This window comes from Danio rerio, chromosome 18 (genome assembly GCF_049306965.1).
Source record: "Danio rerio strain Tuebingen ecotype United States chromosome 18, GRCz12tu, whole genome shotgun sequence".
Taxonomy (NCBI): domain Eukaryota; kingdom Metazoa; phylum Chordata; class Actinopteri; order Cypriniformes; family Danionidae; genus Danio; species Danio rerio.
Genome location: NC_133193.1, coordinates 53787203 through 53807500, shown reverse-complemented (window position 1 = coordinate 53807500; position 20298 = coordinate 53787203). Strand labels below are relative to the sequence as shown.

The 20298-nt window shown below is 42.8% G+C and overlaps 1 protein-coding gene across 4 annotated transcripts in view; it reads left to right on the top strand.

The window, feature by feature from the left end:
• ube2q1 (ubiquitin-conjugating enzyme E2Q family member 1) overlaps positions 1-2046 on the top strand; it is a 75656-nt gene extending 73610 nt beyond the window's left edge. For 3 of the 4 annotated variants that reach the window (XM_073929109.1, XM_068214770.2, XM_005173691.6), the window contains exons 10-13: positions 141-189; positions 286-381; positions 1044-1110; positions 1325-2042. In XM_073929109.1, coding sequence (XP_073785210.1) covers positions 141-189; positions 286-381; positions 1044-1110; positions 1325-1356 — 244 coding nt within the window. In that variant the 3' untranslated portion in view covers positions 1357-2042. Of the gene's footprint in view, positions 1-140; positions 190-285; positions 382-1043; positions 1111-1324 lie in introns of all 4 variants that reach the window. The other variant, NM_001308605.1, reaches the window with a different exon arrangement.
• The last annotated feature ends 18252 nt before the right edge of the window (positions 2047-20298 follow it).

Sequence of the window (20298 nt, the reverse complement as noted above, 5' to 3'; positions counted from 1 at the left end):
ATTGATTCCAGTAATTTATATAAAGGAAACGCTAAGAGAAACTAGAATTTACCCATTGTGTGTGTGTGTGTGTGTGTGTGCGTGCGTGCGTGTGTGTTGTGTCTGGAATGTTCTAAACTGGTGGTGGTTGTTGTTGTCAGGTATGTACTGGGAGGAGGAGCTCTGTGTATGGAACTACTCACTAAACAGGTCAGACTGGGCTTTACTGGGCTTTACATGTGTGTGTTCTGCGGATCAATCACTGACTGCCTCATTGACTGTGCGTGTGTGTGTGTGTGTTCTCAGGGCTGGAGCAGTGCCTATTCCATCGAGTCTGTCATAATGCAGATCAACGCCACTTTAGTCAAAGGGAAAGCGAGAGTGCAGTTTGGAGCCAACAAGGTGAAAACACACTGTCTGCTCTCTGAGGATGAGGATGATGATTGTGTTTGTGCAGCAGGAGTTTGATTGTAGTGTTTCATTGTCACTGTAACTGGACAGAAAATACTAGAACAATAATTAGTCCAGGTGTTTCAGTCGATTATACTAAATACTGTAGTGTTTTTGAACTATACTGTAGTAAAGTGTCTTATATAGCATAACTGATCAACTGTAATAAATACTGTAGTATACTACCATACTGTGGTTGTTACCATAGCAACTGTAGAATCACCACAACAGATCAATTACTGTAGTTGTTGTGTTACCATAGCAACTGCAGAATCACCACAACAGATCAGTTACTATAGTTGTTGTGTTACCATAGCAACTGTAGAATCACCACAACAGATCAGTTACTATAGTTGTTGTGTTACCATAGCAACTGTAGAATCACCACAACAGATTAATTACTGTAGGTGTTGTGTTGCCATAGCAACTGTAGAATCACCACAACAGATCAATTACTGTAGATGTTGTGTTGGCATAGCGACTGTACAGGTTAGCTGGAGTACTGTATATAGTAGTGTACAGTGAGCGCTGTAGTGTGTGCTGTATTAGTGTTGATGTGTGTGTTCTGGCTGTGACGCATTAATAGTTGTGTGTGTGTGTGTGTGTGTTTTCAGAATCAGTACAATCTTGCCAGAGCACAGCAGTCGTATAAATCTCTGGTGCAAATCCACGAAAAGAACGGTGAGAAAACAAATCATTGATGTATTGATGTCTGGAAATGGAGAATCTGACTTTAATTTCACACATCGCCAGGGTTATAATCAGACAATAGCAGATTTTCGTTGTTTTATTTTCAGTTTTTTTTTTCATTTTAGTATTTAATTTTTACCTTTAGGTTCAGTTGTCCAGCATTGATTTGAAAGTGTGTGTGTGTGTGTGTGTGTTATTTCTCCAGGCTGGTACACACCACCGAAAGAAGACGGCTAAATGTGGAGATGGACAGAGTTTCTCCTCTGCTTTCTCTCTTCTTCTTCTGTCTCCGTCATCCCTTCATCAGCTCTGCAGAGATCCACCATGTTTCCACACACACCAGATCCAGTGACATCTGACCGCTTCTGTACATTCCTGAGTCCTGAACACACACACACACACACATATAGAGTTGCACTGAACTGCAGGAGTGTGTGGATGAACATCTCTGATGATAGTGTTTGTGTGTGTGTGTGTGTGTGTGTGTGTGTTCTGGGATCTGCGAGGAGACCCATAATGCCTTAAAGAGCAGGATTGTGACTGATCTGAGAGCAGCTCTTGTTCCTATGTTCTCCTTCACCCGTCAGCGTCTCCTGAACCCTATGCAGTGCACTTGTTAGGGCTGATCTGTGTTCTTCAGACAGGAGCTGTTATTCCTTCTTGACGTTTGGACTTCAGAGATGAAGCGTACTCAAGCCGCTCTGCTGTGCTTCTGAATGGGAACACTGTGTGTGTGTGTGTGTTAAAGGCTGACTCCAGATCAGTTCCTCACTCAGACGTTCACTCCTCTGCTGTGGTTCATCTGTCGGCATGCTTCACCTTTACTGCAGTTCCGTTTCCTCTTGTTCGGTGTCATTTTGACAGACATGTACAGAACCGTTTGTAAACTTGCATCAAGTTTATGAATAAAGAATTTTAAGAAATGCAGGAGTGTGTGTGTGTGTGTGTGCGCGTGTGTGTGTGCGTGCGTGCGTGTGTTGATGCTGTTTACACATTTAATTCCAGAAAGCTGATTAAGGATCAATCACTGTTAGCAAAGCACGTTCCACGCAGTGTGAATGTGAGCCGTATGAATGAAACTCTGACGGACAGCATCGGCCATGTCGTCATGATCACATGACCTACCTGCATCAGTTGCATTGCTTTACTCCCATATTCATAAATTCTCTCGCAGGGCATCATGGGATAGTGCATCAGATGCACACTTCAGAATCAGGCCAGAAGTGGTAAGTCTTCTCGCATGCTGTTTTTCCAATTCTATAAATTCAGACAGGGGTCACCATTCTCGGTCCTGGTGGGCCGGTGCCCCAGTAATATCATGTAATATGATGTATTATGCTTATTCTTTACAGTGAACACTAATGTTTATTTCAAGGCATTAATTACATTGATATGAGATTGCCAAGCTGACGTGTGTGTGTGTGTGTGTTGTGTGTGTGTTGTGTGTGTGTTGTGTGTGTGTTGTGTGTGTGTGTGTGTGTGTGTGTGTGTGTGTGTGTGTGTGTGTGTGTGTGTGTGTGTGTGTGTGTGTGTGTGTGTGTGTGTGTGTGTGTGTGTGTGTGTGTGTGTGTGTGTGTGTGTGTGTGTGTGTGTGTGTGTGTGTGTGTGTTGTGTTGTATTTGATATGACAGGGCAGAATCTGCAGTGTTTAATCTGCTGTGCTGGAGCTCAGTGTCCACCAGAGGGCAGCAGCACATCAGCATCATCACAGTGAGTCTCCCACACACACGCACACACACACACACACACTGAGCTCCTCTTTCTGCTCAGACTGATCTCAGTGCAGTGTTTACAGACAGTAACAGCGCGCTTTTCAATTCTTCTGTCAATTCTTGGATATCTTCAGTGTGTGTGTGTGTGCAGCAGTCTCTGTGCTTCAGTTAATCCTCACCGGACACACACACACTGTGTGTGTGTGTGTGTGTTTGAATCTGTGTGCGTTTGAATCCTCATGGTGTGTGTGTCTATTTGTGTATTCATTATATGTGTTCATGATGTCTAATCTTTGTGTGTGTGTGTGTGTGCTTATAATGCATGTTTACGATGTGTGTTTGTCCATGGTATGTATACATTCATGACGTGTGCATGTTCAGGTTATGTGTGTGTGTTAAGGGTGTGTATTCTTGGTGTGTTTGTGTTCATGATGTGTCTGTGTGTGTGTGTGTGTGTGTGTGTGTTCAGTGTTTATCTGACATTCAGATCCACACTAGTATAAGCTCCGCTGGGTCTGTAATACACTGATAGCAGACACTGATGGACACTGGCCTGACACACACACACAAACACACAGTCAGTATTGGTAATTGAATGTGTGTGTATGAGCTGTGGTTGTGCTGTGCTCGAGCCGCTCTGTCTGTCCTCTCAGTGTCTGCTGTGCTGCAGATAAGAGAAGATCAGATGATCAATATGATGTAGATTCATATCTGACAGCAAATAAACATTCACTTATCAATAATAATAATAGTAATATAGTCTGGGTTGGTGTTGTAAGTTACACTATAAACACCTTGTCATAAACTGCAGCACATTTGCTGTTATTTTACAGTCTTATTTCTCTAGATTTGATCTCTTATTTTAATTCAAACTACTAAAATGTCAGTAAAAGTCACTTTGTGAAACTGTAGAGTTGAATTATGAGCATCAGAAGTGGACAGAGCAGAGATCAACATCCCATAATGCAGCTCACCCCCACAAATAAACACAAAACACAGCTCTTGAGATCAGTCAATATCTTCTGGATGTCTGTCTCTGGACTGCGTCAGTAATAGTCATTCCCTGATGACATCAGAATCAGCTAGATTTGTTGAAATAAAGGTCTGACACTGTCATTAATCCAGTATTAATAATCAGTGAATGTCGTTCCTGCTGGTAGAATCTCTCAAGGAGCGTCTGTCAGTAAAACACACGGCTTCAGGACAGAGCTGCTCTGTTTACAATGCTCAATATTTAATCTCGCTCTGAGGATGGTTGCCATTACACGGATCAGAGTCGACAGTCAGAATGAATGAATTAAAGCTGTCATAACACACAAATGAGCTTTATCACACTCTGACTCTGAGTTAAACCCCAATGAAAGATGGAGAAAAGAGCACAATCACTGCTGCAAAGACATCTGACGCTGAACGACACAAATACAAAAGCTAGATACACCTATATACATATAAATTTCACATATTTCCCAATTTAAAGAGTGCGTATTATGCAGAACTCACTTCTATGTGGGGTTTAAACCCAGTTGTGTGTGTGAAGATCTCCAGCCTCTAATGGTGAACGTGTATTAACTGTGTTTATTATAATCAGACTTGATGCGGAAACACTGTGATTGACATTCTCCCTTTATACATGTCATCAGAGGGGGAAAGCCCCGCCCACTAGTCTCCCTCATTAGCATAAACAGCCCTGAGTGAGAAGCAGCCGTCTGTCCATTAGCCAATAGAGTGTAGAATCTGCTGCTGTGCTCATGCATATGCATCTGTAGCTCCGCCCTCTTCTGAAAAGAGCACAATCTCATTTGCATTTAAAGCGACAGTCACCAAAACACCACAATCAGGATCAAAGCCTGAAAGGGTCAGTTTCAGAGAGCTGGAGAACATTATCTGTGTGCTGTTCTCAGCTCACACACACACTCTAGACACAGCAGAGACACATTTACAGCTTGTTAAAGGGGCAGAATAGCTCTCCAGTAAGTTTAACAGAGCAAGGACATTTCCACTTGTCATTTAGAGATGAGTTATTAAGGCTGTTATGTTTAAAATGTGTTCAACTCTTCTCTAAATGTTTGACAGAATTCAATGATCACAGCAGGACGAATAATGTAATGTTGTGTTCATCTGTTGCTCTGCGCACGTGTGTAAACCGGACGCTGGGCACATTAAACCTGTCCTCTGATTGGGCCGTGTGTCAGTCGAGATTGATAATTACCCATGGAGCCCTGCAGGTTATGCTAATGAGGCCGTTCTCTTAAGTAGGCTATCTATATGCAGAGCCGACTGTAATAGATCTGCTCCTTTATTACTGTTAATGTGTTAATGCTGAGGAGGAGCAGATGAAGAAGCAGATCTCTCACACACACACACACACACACACACCTGCAGATCTGATGTTCAGTAGTTTCCATCTAAAGATGTGAATTTGATTTATGTGCAAAACATCTCACATCTGCTGGAAATGGAGAGCTGCAGACCAGCATTAATGACACAAAAACCCTCACACACACACACACACACACACACACTTATATCTGATCAGCAGAAACTATGAAGCGCAGAGACTGATGAAGACTTCACTCACTACAGCTGATCGAATACAAAGCTTATCCTGCTCAGTTGTGTGCATTAGTGTTGTCATGATACTGACATGTCCAACTTTGATGTGATACCTTAAAAAAGATCAATATTTGATGCCATTTTCAATCCTGTGGGGAACAAATTCTGTAAGGTTAAGTGTGTTTTATTTCTAAACTGATGTCGAGAGGATCACATGCTTATGATTGATCGCAGCCGGTGCTGCATCAGCTTCACATATTGCGCCAATCAGATGAATACTGACTCACTATAACTATAACTCCGTTCAGTCGTCTTCGTCATGAAGAATCTCAGTCTGCATTTCTGTGCGGAGTTTGCATGTTCTCCCCGTGCTCGTGTGGGTTTTCCTCCCATCATCCAAAGACTGACAATATAAGTGAATTGACTAATCTATAGTGGCATCCTAAGACAAACTCTCAGCCAGCTATATCTCTTAGCTGCTCCTAACACATTCACAAGCAGAAAAGTTCATGAGATCTACCTGAGCTTAAACTCCCCTCTTGTCCTTCAAACGGGAGGGAACCCTGGGCTCGAGGATATTCTAAGCTCAGGCATGCCAAACACGCTTCATAATCAATCATCAGCTAAGTGTGAACTCTTGAAAGTGCGCAAGTTATATAAAAATGGAAATAATTAAACCATATAAAATGATAAATGCAGCAACATCAGCAGATGCAACCTCATCTTAGAAAAGTGCTCAAATCTTAATATTGTTATTAATTATGAATCTACCCGCTGGTGAGGAGACCGACTGCGAGAGAGCAAAGCCAATAATTTATTTTAAGTAGTTCAGGATCGATATTTATTCATAGATTGATGTTTTTGACATCACTGTTCTTTACATTTGGTGTTTGCATTAAGCATTTTATTTATGCGATAATCAAAAATGTGCTTAAAACAAGTGGATGGAGACATAGGTAATGTCTGTGCTCGGCTGCGTCTCATTTCTCAGTGTACACTACACTCTGCTGCAGCTCTCAGCTCATTAATGCTGGTCTCAGATCAGTTCACTTCTCCAGAAACCTGAGAACTGTAGTGGTCAGTAAAGTGCTGTGAGTGTAAACCTGATCCACTGAGTCAGATCACACACACACACACACACACACACACACACACGATTCAGATTGGTGAGGACAGACCCACATTAAAAAATAAGCTGTAGTAAAGTACCTGAATGAATCAGTTGTGGTGATTCTACAGCTGCCATGATAACACCACTATTCCAATAACAATTATGTTGATTATTATTAATATGATTTATTAAATTACACATTAAATTGTTTATTATTGACGTCTACCCCAACCCTAGAGGCAGCTCTCACAGTAATGTACAAATATTGTTATTCATTCATTCATTCAGTTTCTTTTCAGCTTAGTCCCTTTATTAATCCGGGGTCGCCACAGCGGAATGAACCACCAACTTATCCAGCACATGTTTTACACAGCGGATGCCCTTCCAGCTGCAACCCAGTACTGGGAATATTGTTATACATTGTCACAAGAGTGATGCTGTATTGTTGTGAGTATCCACAGCTGTATCCCTTCTACACTTCACATTGAGGATGGAGGGGTGAAGTCTATAAGAGATACAGCTCCCGATACATCTAATGCATGCACTGCCTGTGTGTGTGGGGTTGTGTGTGTCTGTGAGTGTGTTCAGGCCCTCTGACATCATTTCCAAGGTGTGGTGGAAGAATGTAACGAGCGAAGGGGGTGGTGGGGGGGTAGGGTCACGGATGAAACTGAAAAGGGGCATTTTGGGGTTCAAATTAGTACCTCTGGGGGCCCCAAAACAGAGTGACCCCAAACTTTTCATCCTAACTTTCCCCGTTTGCGGCGCCCCTGGTGTGTGTGTGTTTGTGTTCTTGTCTGTGTTTGCTATTTAAATGCAGGAGAGTAGCTGTGTGTGTATCTGATCTTCTCCTCCTCAGTCTGGACGTTCTGCAGTGTGTGTGTGTGTGTGTGTGTGTGTGTGTGTGTGTGTGTGTGTGTGTGTGTGTGTGTGTGTGTGTGTGTTTGTTTTCTTCCAGAAGGTTCTGCAGGTAAACTCTAATTAAATCTTAATGAATGTCTGTGGAGTGAAGAGTAATGGCGGCGGGTGGAGAGATGTGTGTGTTCTGTGTGATCATCAGTCAGTGACGGTGAGTGTGTTTCTTCTGGTAATGAACACTGAACTACAACACACTCACATTTGTGCCCTGTGCATGTGTGTATGTTTGTGTGTGTGTGTGCGCGCGTGTCTGCAACTTTGCGTGTGTGTGTTTGCATGTGTATGTTTGTGTGTTTGTTTTTGTGTGTGTGTGTGCATATCTCTGCAACATAACTGTGTGTGTTCGCTTGTGTATCTTTGTGTGTGTGTGTGTGTGTGTGTGTGCGCGCATATGTCTGAAACTGTGCATGTGTGTATGTCTGTGTGTGAGTGTCTTTGTGTGGTTGTGTATGTGCATGTGTTCATGTGTGTGTGTGTGTCTGCATGCACGTGTCTGCAACTGTGTGTGTGTTTGTATGTGTGCATGTGTGTAAGTGCCTTTGTGTGGTTGTGTGTGTATGTTTGTGGTTGTCTGTGTATGTACATGTGCTCATGTGTGTGCTTGTTTGCAGGTGTGTGAGTGCATATGTGCGTGTCTACATACATGTTTCTGTGTGTGTGTGTGGGTGGGTGTATATGTGACTGTGTCTGTGTATGCGTGAGTGTGTGTGTGCATATATGTATACCTGTGTGTGTGTGTGTGTGAGTGAGTGATGTTCTGGTTTCTCTGCTCCGCTTCAGGCACGTCCATTTAAATGCATTTTGTGTGTGTGTGTGTGTGTGTGTGTGTGTGTGTGTGTGTGTGTGTGTGTGTGTGTGTCTCCTCCGGCTGCTCGCAGGACTCTAATAGCGGATCTGACATGTGTTCTGGACAGTAGAGTGAGGCGAGGCTCTTCATCTGTTCTGATGATGGTGAGGAGTGAACAGCGGTCGTCTCTGCATGATGACGAGTGATGAAGCAGCGGCAGAAATCAAGACATTAATGCAGGAGGATGACGAGCGCAGGTGTGTGTCTGAGCCTGTGTGTGTGTGTCAGACAGCATATAAATGTGGGCCACTTTAGGCAGTTATGCGGCACTGGTGGTCTTCTTTCAGCCGGGATAAAATGAATGTGGGCCTGAAGTAGTCCACCTGTACAATGGCAAAAGGGGGCCGAAGATTCCAGCTCATATATGGGCCATTAAAGGCAAAGGTTTGGCACTTATGGCTGAATGTAATCTGGATGTGAACCTAATGTGGCCCATGTGGAAAATGGTCAGTTTGGCCCAAATGACAGAGCAGTAATGTGGGCCACAGTTGGCAGAAATATGCAGATTACTCATTTAAGAGTAATCTGGGTCCAAACCCAAAGTGGCTCACATGTGTACTGCGAATGTGGCCCAGTTATTATAAGACATATGTGGAACACTTTCTGCAAATATTCGGCACAGTAAGCTCTGGCTAATGCAGCTGTGAGCCTAATGTGACCCAGAGGAAATATGGCAAATGTGCCCCAGTTACCTTCAAATATATATATGGGCCACACTGGGCAAATGCTGGCCACAGAAAGCTCTGGATGATGTGCTTATGAGCCTAAAGTGGCCCAGATGTGATATGACAAATGTGGCCCAGTGATCTTAAAACATATGCGGGCCACTTTTGGCAAATATTCAGCACAGTAAACTCTGGCTATGTGGGTCAGATGTAAGTGTCTGGTGTGGGGCAGATCCGGGCCAAAATAAAAGCAAACTATGGCCCAGAATCAGGTCAGTTCTGGTTCATTTGTTTGGATTCTGGCTGATATGTGCTATTGCTATGGCTTAATTGTGGCCCAGATCTGGCAAACAGGAGTGGACCACTTAAGTGCCATTCCATGCAGGTGTATGTGGGCCGAAGGCGAGTTTTGGCCGGCTCTGATCAAATATCACAGTTTAATGATTTAAAATGTATAAAATGTAAATATAAAATATATAATGAGGATGAGCAGACACACACACACACACACACTCACACACACACTTACATATACACTTACATATACACACAAACACACACACTCACACATACACACAAACACACAAACACACACACATATACAAACACATATACACACACATACTCTCTTTCACACACATGGGTACACTCACTGCCTTTCATTCTCTTACACACACACACACACACACACACATACTCATACACACAGACACTCAAACACACATGCACAGAACACAAAAACACATACATGCACAAATGCACATTAAAACACACACACACTGCGTCTCTTTCTTATGCTTTCTTATACACGCACACACACACACACACACACACACACACTGCCTGTCTTTCTCTCCTACCCACACACACACACACACACACACACACACACACACACACTGCTCCACCTGTGCTGATAAGATGTTGATCCAGGACTCTTATCTGAGCTCTGGGTGATGTTCATCACAGCTGCTGTTAGCCTTTAGCCTCCACACACGCACACACACACACTAATCCTACATAATCGACTACAGCAGCAGTGGATTCCCACAGCAGTACAGACTGACCTGGGTCAGTTGTGTTAACCCAACACTGGGTCAAATATGAACTAACCCAACAGTTGTGTTAAAAAATTAAAAAGCACTGTCACCTCTTAGCAAGAAGATCACTGGTTTGAGCCTCAGCTGGGTCAGTTGGTGTTTCTGTGTGGAGTTTGCATGTTCTCCCCGTGTTGGTGTGGGTTTCCTCCGGGTGCTCCGGTTTCCCCCACAGTCCAAACACATGCGCTATAGGGGAACTGATCAACTACACTGGCCGTAGTGTTTGAGTGTGTGTGTGTATGGGGGTTTCCCAGTACTGGGTTGCAGCTGGAAGAGGATCCGCTGTGTAAAACATATGCTGGAGTAGTTGGCGGTTCATTCCACTGTGGTGACCCCTGATGAATAAAGGGATTAAGCTGAAGGAGAATCAGTGAGTGAAATCCTCCACTCTTATTCGTCACATTCAGTCCTCGTGCGTTTGTTGTTGAAGATGTGTCCAGACTCAGCTCAGTGTGTGTGTGTGTGTGTGTGTGTGTGTGTGTGTGTGTTCATTAATTGATCAGCCGTCTCTCCTCTGCTCTCAGACTGATGTGAAGTGACAGATGAAACGCAGCTAATTGAAAAGCCTCCTGGCAGCTAATTTCACCCGACAGCAGATACATATTTCAGTGTTTGGCTTCTCAGCGCAGTCCTCAGCTCATAAATACTAAAACAAAGACATTCCAGCAAACAAGACGGCAGATATTGATGGATCGATCAAAACAGGCGTCTTCTCATGGTAACTGAGCATGTGATGTCAAAAAATTACTAACCATAAACTGCACAGAGCGGCATGTGTGATGATGAAGGCTCTTCAGGATTGTAGTTGTTATAAGTCACTCAATAAGAGCATTGTTAATGCAGTTCACCAAACACAACCGGTTTGCAAGCTTATATGTGAGAGATCAAGTACATCCAGGCGGTGGTTATTGCATTATAAAGCAAATCTAAACTAAACTAAATGAATTATTAGACACACAACATTGATCTGAGCTCTTATAATTTACAAACTCTTTAATCAAATGTAGATCTGAGCGAAGATTGCTGAATGCAGCCTACAATAACTTATTTGTACTGTCATTATTCAGCCACAGATGGCACCAAACAGTCAAGAAAAGTGGCGAGGCAGATGAGCATAAACACGTCTCTTGTGATTATTAGCTGCATATAAGTAAAACTAATATCTGTCTTCGGGATTTTTTAGGTGACTTATTGCAAGAGGACTTGTTTAGGTCGCATAATGCTGGTTAATAGATTTTTCAAATGTTTTTATCGACACTTAAATGAAAATAAAAAAGTGTGCACCAGTTTGTGATGGAAAAGCAGCTACCGTCGAAGAATGAGTATTAATGCTATAAAACACCACAAAACATGTCAAAAATATATATAGAAGCAACATGAGCTCATCAGGAATATGTGCTTCTGTCTACTTGTTTATGAAACGTTAGGTGAATTGAACACTAGGGGGCAGTATGATGACAGCTTCTTTGTTTCTTTTCACAGTAATAATATTCAGTGTATTGATATTTTAGCGACATGTTATTGATTAAAAAAATATTATATTCATGCAGTCCTTTGCACAACACTAAATAAACACCACAAACAAATCGATGACGAGAGCCACCTCATGGATGTGTACATGCATCTGAAACAGAACAAAACGTAACATATTTTGGTACATACATGTACATGTTTCGCCAAAATGTAGACACTGCTCTAGTGGATTTGTCATCTAAAACGTAGAACGAAATGTATCGGGTGTAGCACAATTCAGATTTGTTAAAATGTAGACAGCGCCCTATTGTGGATTTGTCACCTGAAACGTACAGCAAAAGGTATCCAGAGTAACACAATTCAGATTTGCAAAAAAGTAGACAGCACCCTCTAGTGAATTTGTCATCTCAAAAGTACAACAAAACACACCCGGAGTAACCCATTTCAGATTCAAAAACATGTAGACAGCGTCCTCTGGTGGATTTAGCATCTGAAACATACAGCAAAACGTATCCGGAGTAACACAATTCAGATTTACAAAAATGTAGGCAATGCCCTCTAGTGGATTTGTCATCGCAAAAGTACAAAAAAAACATACCTGGAGTAACGCATTTCATATTTGTTAAAATGTAGACAGCGTCCTCAAGTGGATTTGTCATCTCAAACTTACAAGAAATGCACCCTGAGTAATGCATTTCAGAATCAAAAACATGTAGACAGCGCCCTCTAGTGGATTTAGCATCTGAAATGTAAAATAAAACTAATCTAAAGTAAGGCAGTTCAGATTTGCAAAAATATACACAGCGCCCTCTAGAGGATTTAAACCTGTGTTGTAAAAACTTAAATAAAATAAGCACTAGTACCAATGTCCTTTATACATTTAACAACGAATGTTTCTGTGCGTCTCTGATTTGTTCACCATGAACAAGAGCACATCTGGTGGAGCGAATACCTGCAGCTGGATAATCACTCACTCTGGATATATATTCAGTGAACAGAGACGGAGAGAGAGCTGGTGTTCTGAAACTTTAATGTGTGCTGCTGAAATAGAGCTTATGAGAGAGAGAGAGAGTCAGTAAACAGATGCTGTGTTGGAGTCAGAGATGTAGACTAGTGTTAATACAGCTGATCGATCGCAAATCCAGCCAATCGTCAATTGAGATTCGAGAGGTTTGACGAGCAAACAGCCAATTGACTTTTTTGTCACTGTTGTTCTACAAGAAGCCCACGGGGACAAAACAGGGAAGACAGATCATGCAGAACCCGTTTAAATGTACAATAACCCTGTCATCAATCTCTCAGAACAAAACACACTCCATATGAGTTCAGAAGACAGAGAGAAATTAATCCATTAATTGACAAATTGCTCACTGTCAACATATCTGAGGAGCAAATTTCCCCTCACGGGGCTTTTATACGCAAGAATGCAAGCACACACACACACACACACACACACACACACACACACACTTCATGCTAAAAAGTAAAGCTTGATGAATATTGACCTTCAGTACATGTGCAAACATTAATACACCAATATGTATTGATCTGAGTTTCGTTTTCAGCGTTTTCCCACAATATTATATCATGTGCTGTGGCACCGGCGTCTTTAACAGAACCCATCATTGAAGAGTTCCAGACAGAAGAACTGAGCATTGACCCACATGCATTATAGACTGAGGGCTCGCCGGACTCTCCTGCAGGTCAGAGATCAGTGTTAAAGACGAGCTGAAACACTTCACCTCCACCTGCATCAACACCAGAGGCTCTTCATGGAGGATTATTCTGAGCACGCAGCCGTCAGATCGCTCACACTGAGGCTTACGTCAGAAATCCACTCGTCTTATTTTTACATCTATACAGTGGAGCGAAGCATCTGTGCACCCAATACATTTACCCTCATTATCTTCAATCAGACATCATAACCTTCTCCCTTAAAGCATTTAGGGTGGAGCTATCAGTCATTAAGGGCGGAGTTATCTGTCATTTAGGGCGGGACTTTAAATCCTTTAGGTCAGGGGTATCACTCATTTAGGGTGGAGTTATCAGTCCATTAGGGTGGAGCTGTCAGTCCTTTAGGGTGAAGCTATCAGTCATTTAGGGTGGAGCTGTCAATCCTTTAGGGTGGAGCTATCAGTCATTTAGGGTGGAGCTATCAATCATTTAGGGAGGGACTAGAAATCCTTTAGGTCGCAGCTATCAGTCCTTTTGGGCAGAGCTATCAGTCTTTTAGGGTGGAGCTATTAGTCATTAAGGGCAGAGTTATCAGTCATGGGGGGCAGGGCTTTAAATCCTTTAGGTCAGGGCTATCTGTCATGTAGGGTGGAGTTATCAGTCATTTATGGTGGAGCTGTCAGTCCTTTAGGGTGGGGCTATCAGTCTTTTAGGGTGGAGCTATCAGTCATTAAGGGCGGGACTATAAATCCTTTAGGTTGTGGCTATCAGTGCTTTAGGGCGGAGCTATCAGTCCTTTAGGGTGGAGCTAATAGTTATTAAGGGTGGAGCTATCAGTCATTTTGGGCGGAACTATAAATCGTTTAGGTCATGGCTATCCGTCATTTAAGAAAGAGTTATTAGTCCATTAGGGTGGAGCTGTCAGTCATTAAGGGCGGAGCTATCAGTTCTTTAAGGTAGAGCTGTCAGTCCTTTAGGGCGGGGCTATCAGTTTTTAAGGCTGGAAATATCAGTCATTTAGGGCGGGGCTATAAATTCTTTAGGTCGCAGCTATCAGTTCTTTAGGGTGTAGCTATCAGTCATTAAGGGCGGAGCTATTAGTCATTTAGGGCGGGACTATAAATCCTTGAGGTCAGGGCTATCAGTCATTTAGGGTAAAGTTATCAGTCCTTTTGGGTGGGGCTATCAGTTTTTTGGGTGGAACTATCATTTATTTAGGGCGGGGCTATCAGTTCTTTAGGGTGGAGCTATTAGTCATTTAATGCAGAGCTATCAGACATTCAGGGTGGGTTAGGGCAGGACTAAATCCTTTAGGCCGGGGCTATCAGTCATAAAGTGGAGCTATCAGTCATTTAGGGTGGAGCTATCAGTTCTTTAGGGTGGAGCTATCAGTGGTTTGCATTAATTTGCATGAAACTGCATAATTTTCATCTATTTTCTGTATTATTTGTAATTTTCCAGAACTAGATGTCAGATCTGCTGCTGTCAGTACTGCTATGGGTAAAATGTTGGTTTATTATATTTCAGCGTTCTGCTTTAAGTGATTCCGTTTACTTTTTTTGTACGATTATACGATTACACGTTTTTTGTAAATCATTCCAGAAATGAACTGAACATTGCTGAAGTGTTCCTGTAGTTCTGGAATGATTCTTTAAGGAGGCAGCAGTGATGTCGGAGCAGGAGGAGTGCTGTGATCATGACATCATGCTGGAGGAGTTTCACTCACAAACAGGCTTTCAGCTCAGATTAGAGTCCCGATGCCAAGACTTTAGTTAATTGGAAGTGTTGCATTAGAAGGTTTATGAGCTTACCCTGTACTGTGAGAAAGATTTGACGCTAAACTGTTGGCACAGTGGCATTAGTTATTACATCAGCAGACTCCAAACAATCTCTTTGGTGCAATAAAAGCAGCCGGCTGATCAATAAATGCCTCTTCAGCCATAACTCCAGAATCATTGTTTCTCTGATGAGAAATCCTCCTTTCTGCCCCATTATTGATTCCGTGAACGAATGTCAGCTCTGTGCTTTATAATAACTTGATAACCGCTGTCCTAGAGCCTGACCTTCTTACTGTAAAGCTGGTTTATTAATTCAGTAACTCAAACTAAACCAGACTGATTACTCACATCACACTGGTAAATACAGCAGATTGCACGCCATGCAGTTTGGCTACCTGTGAAATGACAAAATAGCTTTCTGCTGATAGACAGGGCTCTATGAAGTGCACAAAATGCATATACACTACCCCGGCCACTTTATTAGGTACACCTCACTAGTACCGGGTCGGACCCCTTATGCCTTCAGACCTGCCTGAATCCTCTGTGTTGTAGATTCAACAAGCTGCTGGAAATATTCCTCAGAGATTTTGCTCCATATTGTCATGATAGCATCACACAGTTGCTGCAGATTTGTCGGCTGCACATCCATGATGCCAATCTCCCGTTCCACCACATCCCAAAGCTGCTCTATTGGATTGAGCTCTGGTGACTGTGGAGGCCATTTGAGTACAGTGAACTCATCGTCATGTTCAAGAAACCAGTCTGAGATGATTGAGCTTTATGACATGCTGGGGCTAAGCCAAAGAATGAATGAATGAATGAATGAATGATGGAATGAATGAATGAATGAATGAAGGAAGGAAGTGTTCTGCTGCAGTAAACAGGTGTGTGTTGTCCCTGATGTTGACCAGTGTTTATTAATCTGGTTAATGGTCCACTATTCTCTCCACGTCTTCAGTGTTGGCTCTCTGCAGGTTCTGCTCCTCTGTCTGTGTGTTAAATTGATTATTCTCTCCACAGTGCACTCTTAAAAGTCACTCTGGGATTAGCAGCGCAGCCGGGACTCTAAACTGATTATAAAAATGCCAGAGTTTGTGACATTGCTCTGTCCTGAGGGAAAGTGTAGGGCTGGTTTATATACAGCGTTCTCTGAAGGACTCTCTCTCTGTCTCTGGATAAGACAGTTTGGAGACTCTTATACGTTTCACCTGATCGATTGTGCTGTTGACCTACTTAATGCTGCGCCGGCCGGGAAACACTGCAGAATCACAATGCAGAGATCCAGCGCATGCAGTCTAGACAGCTTTAGCGTTCCTCTCGATATCATTGTGCTCTTATAAGCCAGTGTGTTTAAAATGAGATTCACTGTTCAGCTAGTTAGGAAGCTGGTTCGTGTGTGTTTTCCAGGGGAAATGCAGTTAAGGAGACGCGCAGTAAAGTAGAAACTCAATCCGGCTGTTTTTCCTCTGGCAGATTCAGTCCATCATTCTGTTCTGAGGCGCGGAAATCATTCTTTACACCAGAGGCCATGACTTTAACTGTCCTTGGACACTCACACACACACAGACACACTCAGATTGAAAGAGTGTGTGTGGGTCCGTCAGGGTGTTTAAGCTTCAGGGACGACCATTTGTATTCCTCTCACGCTGATGACAGAACTGTGTGTGTGTGTGAGTAAATGTGTGTGTGTTTGGCTGTGTGTAGTGTTTGTATACTAGTGTGTGTGTTTGTGTGTGTATCAGTGGAGGGATTTAGCAGATGCGGAAATCAAAAGCTGAACATTCATCACACTCCAATCACTGTGTGTGTGTGTGTGTGTGTGTGCAGGTGTGTGTGTGTGCGTGTGTGTGTGCGTGTGCGTGTGTGTGTGCGTGTGTGCAAAGATTTTAGAAAAACTTTTGGCTGCACCTGATTGCAAGTCAGTTTGTAATTTAGCATTTGTGTGTGTGTGGGTGTGTGGGCTTGCGTGGGTGTGTGTATGTGTGCATGTGTGTGTGTGTGTGTGTGTGGTAAGCTTTTGTGCTTCATCTGATTGCAAGTCAGTTTGTGTTTTACCGTGTGTGTGTGTGCGAGTGTGCAAGTGTGCATGTGTGTGTGCATGTGTGTGTGTTTGCGTGTGTGTGTTTGCGCAAGTGTGCGAGTGTGCATATATGTGTGTGCAATGTGCATGCATGTGTGCGTGCGTGCGTGTGCGTGTGTGTGTGTGTTTTTGCAAGTGTGTGTGTGCATGCATGTGTGTGTGCGTGTGTGTACAAGTGTGGATGTGTGTGTGCATGCATGCATGTGTGCGTATGTGTGTGTGTGCAAGTGTGGATGTGTGTGTGTGTGTGTGTGTGTGTGTGCGAAGTGGTTATAGAAACTTTTGGGCTGCACCTGTTTACAAGTCTGTTTGTATTTTACTGTGTGTGTGTGTGTGTGTGTGTGTGTGTGTGTGTGTGTGTGTGTGTGTGTGTGTCTTTAAATGCAAATGAGCTGCTTCCCAGAAGAGGGCGGAGCTTTTAAACACTATTCTGACAGAAACAACAAAACAAGCAGATCTCATGTGTGTGAAGTCACTGCAAGACAGAGGAAGAGTTTACAGCCAGACCCAAACAGAAAGAACGTCACAGCTGAAACGGGTTTTAGACGATCAGAAGTGCATTTCAGTTCATCATAATTATTTATTTATTATCATTTGATTATGAAATGATGCATGAGAGCAGACGGAGAAGAGTCAAAGACACAGAAGTACAGCAGAGTGCGCTCAAGTGTTCAGGTGTGAATATAAGCTTTAGTGAACACTAGAGACCAACAGCAGTTAACAGTGCAGGCATGCGGTTGACAGGTGTGTGTGTGTGTGTGTGTGTGTGTGTGTGTGTGTGTGTGTGTGTGTGTGTGTCAGGTCTCCTGCTGTGTTTGTCTCTAGAGAACAGGTGCTTCAGAGGAGAGATGAAGGTGAACACGGGCAGATCCTAACACTGAGCATCAGTGTGTGTGTGTGTGTGTGTGTGTGTGTGTCAGTGGGATGACCAGAACATAAACTTACTGCTGAAAATACAGCACAGCAAGACACTAAAACACAGTAAAAATGTGTGTGTGTGTGCTTTTGTGTGTGCTATAGTTTGTGTACATTAGTGTGTGTGTGTGTGTGTGTGTGTGTGTGTGTGTGTGTGTGTGTGTGTGTGTGTGTTTAACTGAAGACAAAAATAACAGTGAGTGTATCTCTGTGAGGGAAAGCCTCATCCATCAGCTTCAGTGTGTGTGTGTGTGTGCGCGTGTGTGTGTGCGCGTGTGTGTGTGCGTGTGTGTGTGTGCGCGTCAGAGTCTCGTCCTCCGCTTAATTGACTCTGCTTCTGTTGTCTCTTTCTCTGAGGATCCTGACCTTTAACAAAACCACTCGCAGAGGAGCTTGACAGATACTCCTGAACAGGTCAGATGAGATCAGAAACACACACACACACACACACACACGTTTGATGGTTTGTGCCACGTGATTCGGATTTAGCATTTTCTGAATGTCTGTTAAGGGCGCATAGAGAGTGTGTATCAGTGATTTCCACAGTGCTTTACACAGCAGAAATGATTCATTCATTCATTCATTTCTCTTCAGCTTAGTGCCTTATTCAACAGGGGTCATCACAGTGGAATGAACCACCAACTATTATTGTTTTACACAGCGGATGCTCTTCCAGCTGCAACCCAGTACTGGGAAACACCCATACACATTCACTCACACTCATACACTACAGCCAGTGTTGTTGATCAGTTCCCCTATAGTGCATGTGTTTAAACCCACGCCAACACGGGGAGAACATGCAAACTCCACACAGAAACACCAACTGACCCAGCCGAGACTCAAACCAGAGACCCTCTTGCTTGCTATCACTATCCCAATGTAATGTTTCAGTACACTGGAATAATTTTGTGATTGAGACAGCACTTAAATATCTGGTGCCCTAATCAGTGCACTAACTAGTGAACGAGGGTGCTGATTGAGACGCATCCTCGGTTTTCAAGTATTGCTAAATTTGAGACATTTGGTCCTCATAACGTGATGAATACCATGACCGACCTCACACAGTTGATCATCTGTCTGGCTCTTTCTCTTTGCTCCTGATGGCTGGATGAGGCCGGCTGATTTATTCTCCTGTATCATTTAGTTCAATTAAATATATTGTGCTGGAACGAGTCCCGCGGGCTCATTCTGTCATCCAGCGCTAATTATTTCCCATCAGAGCGTCCTGACCGTGACTCTGCAGAGCCGAGCTGAGCTCCACACACACACACACACACACATACACACACACATCAGCTAAAGATCAACACACACACCTCAGCCTCTGTCGTTTTGAAGGATTCATTCGTTTAAATCGGTGGTGCTCAGACTTTTTGTATGAAGCGTCAAAGTCCAAATACCACTGAGAGCCGTGAGCTGAAAATAAATAACCCAAACTATTTTACAGTAAAGTTGCCATGCGTAATTTTCTAATTCATTTCATAACATTTATAAATTAAAAAAAGCATAACTTTGAATCGTAATAACTAACACAGTATAACTGTGATTATAATGTATTGCAATAAAAACAAAGGCATTAATAACAGTGGAGATCAGTGCAGTGTACACTAGTCAAGCAGAATCTGCCTTAGCCTGGATTCCCTCACTCAAGTCTCTGCATTGTCCTCTCTCCATCAGGAAACGACGTGTACATTTTAAACTAAATATGATTCATTTAAACCATTTAAACTGAAACTTTTCATTTTAGTTTGCTTTTTTTGTTGCTTAAGAATAAAACAAACTAATAAAAGGTGACAAAACTTGAAATGACAATCTCTAAACCACCTCCATCATTCTCCCTGTCCTCTCAGATAGGGTAGTGGGCCCTAGTTTGGGCATCTGAATCAGTGGTTCTCAAACTTTTTTCATCTAGTACCACCTCAGAGAATATTGTCTCTCCATGTACCACCATAATGACGAGGCAGAATAATTGTTGAAGTTTGTGTTAGCCGTGCACAGAGACTAAATTTAATTATTCTACAGCTCCAATGCCTGGCAAAGTTGCTTGAGTCTATTTGTGTGCAGCGACATTTGAATCACATTCAGATTAATTAGCCTAAATCTGAGGTAACGAATGAACCGAAAGCCACATTTAGTGAACAAAACAAAATTTACCAAACAAAGGCTCTACTAAATAAATAACATTACGAAAACATGCATTATTTTACACAACTGCGAACACATTTTAACACATTTGTGATAGCTGCTCTACCAATGATGCAGCATGGCGAGATTCCTGAGTTTGTACTAACAGAAATGCCAACACAACAGTACTGGTCTGCAAAAGCGTTTCCCTAGTGTGTATCTGCTCCGC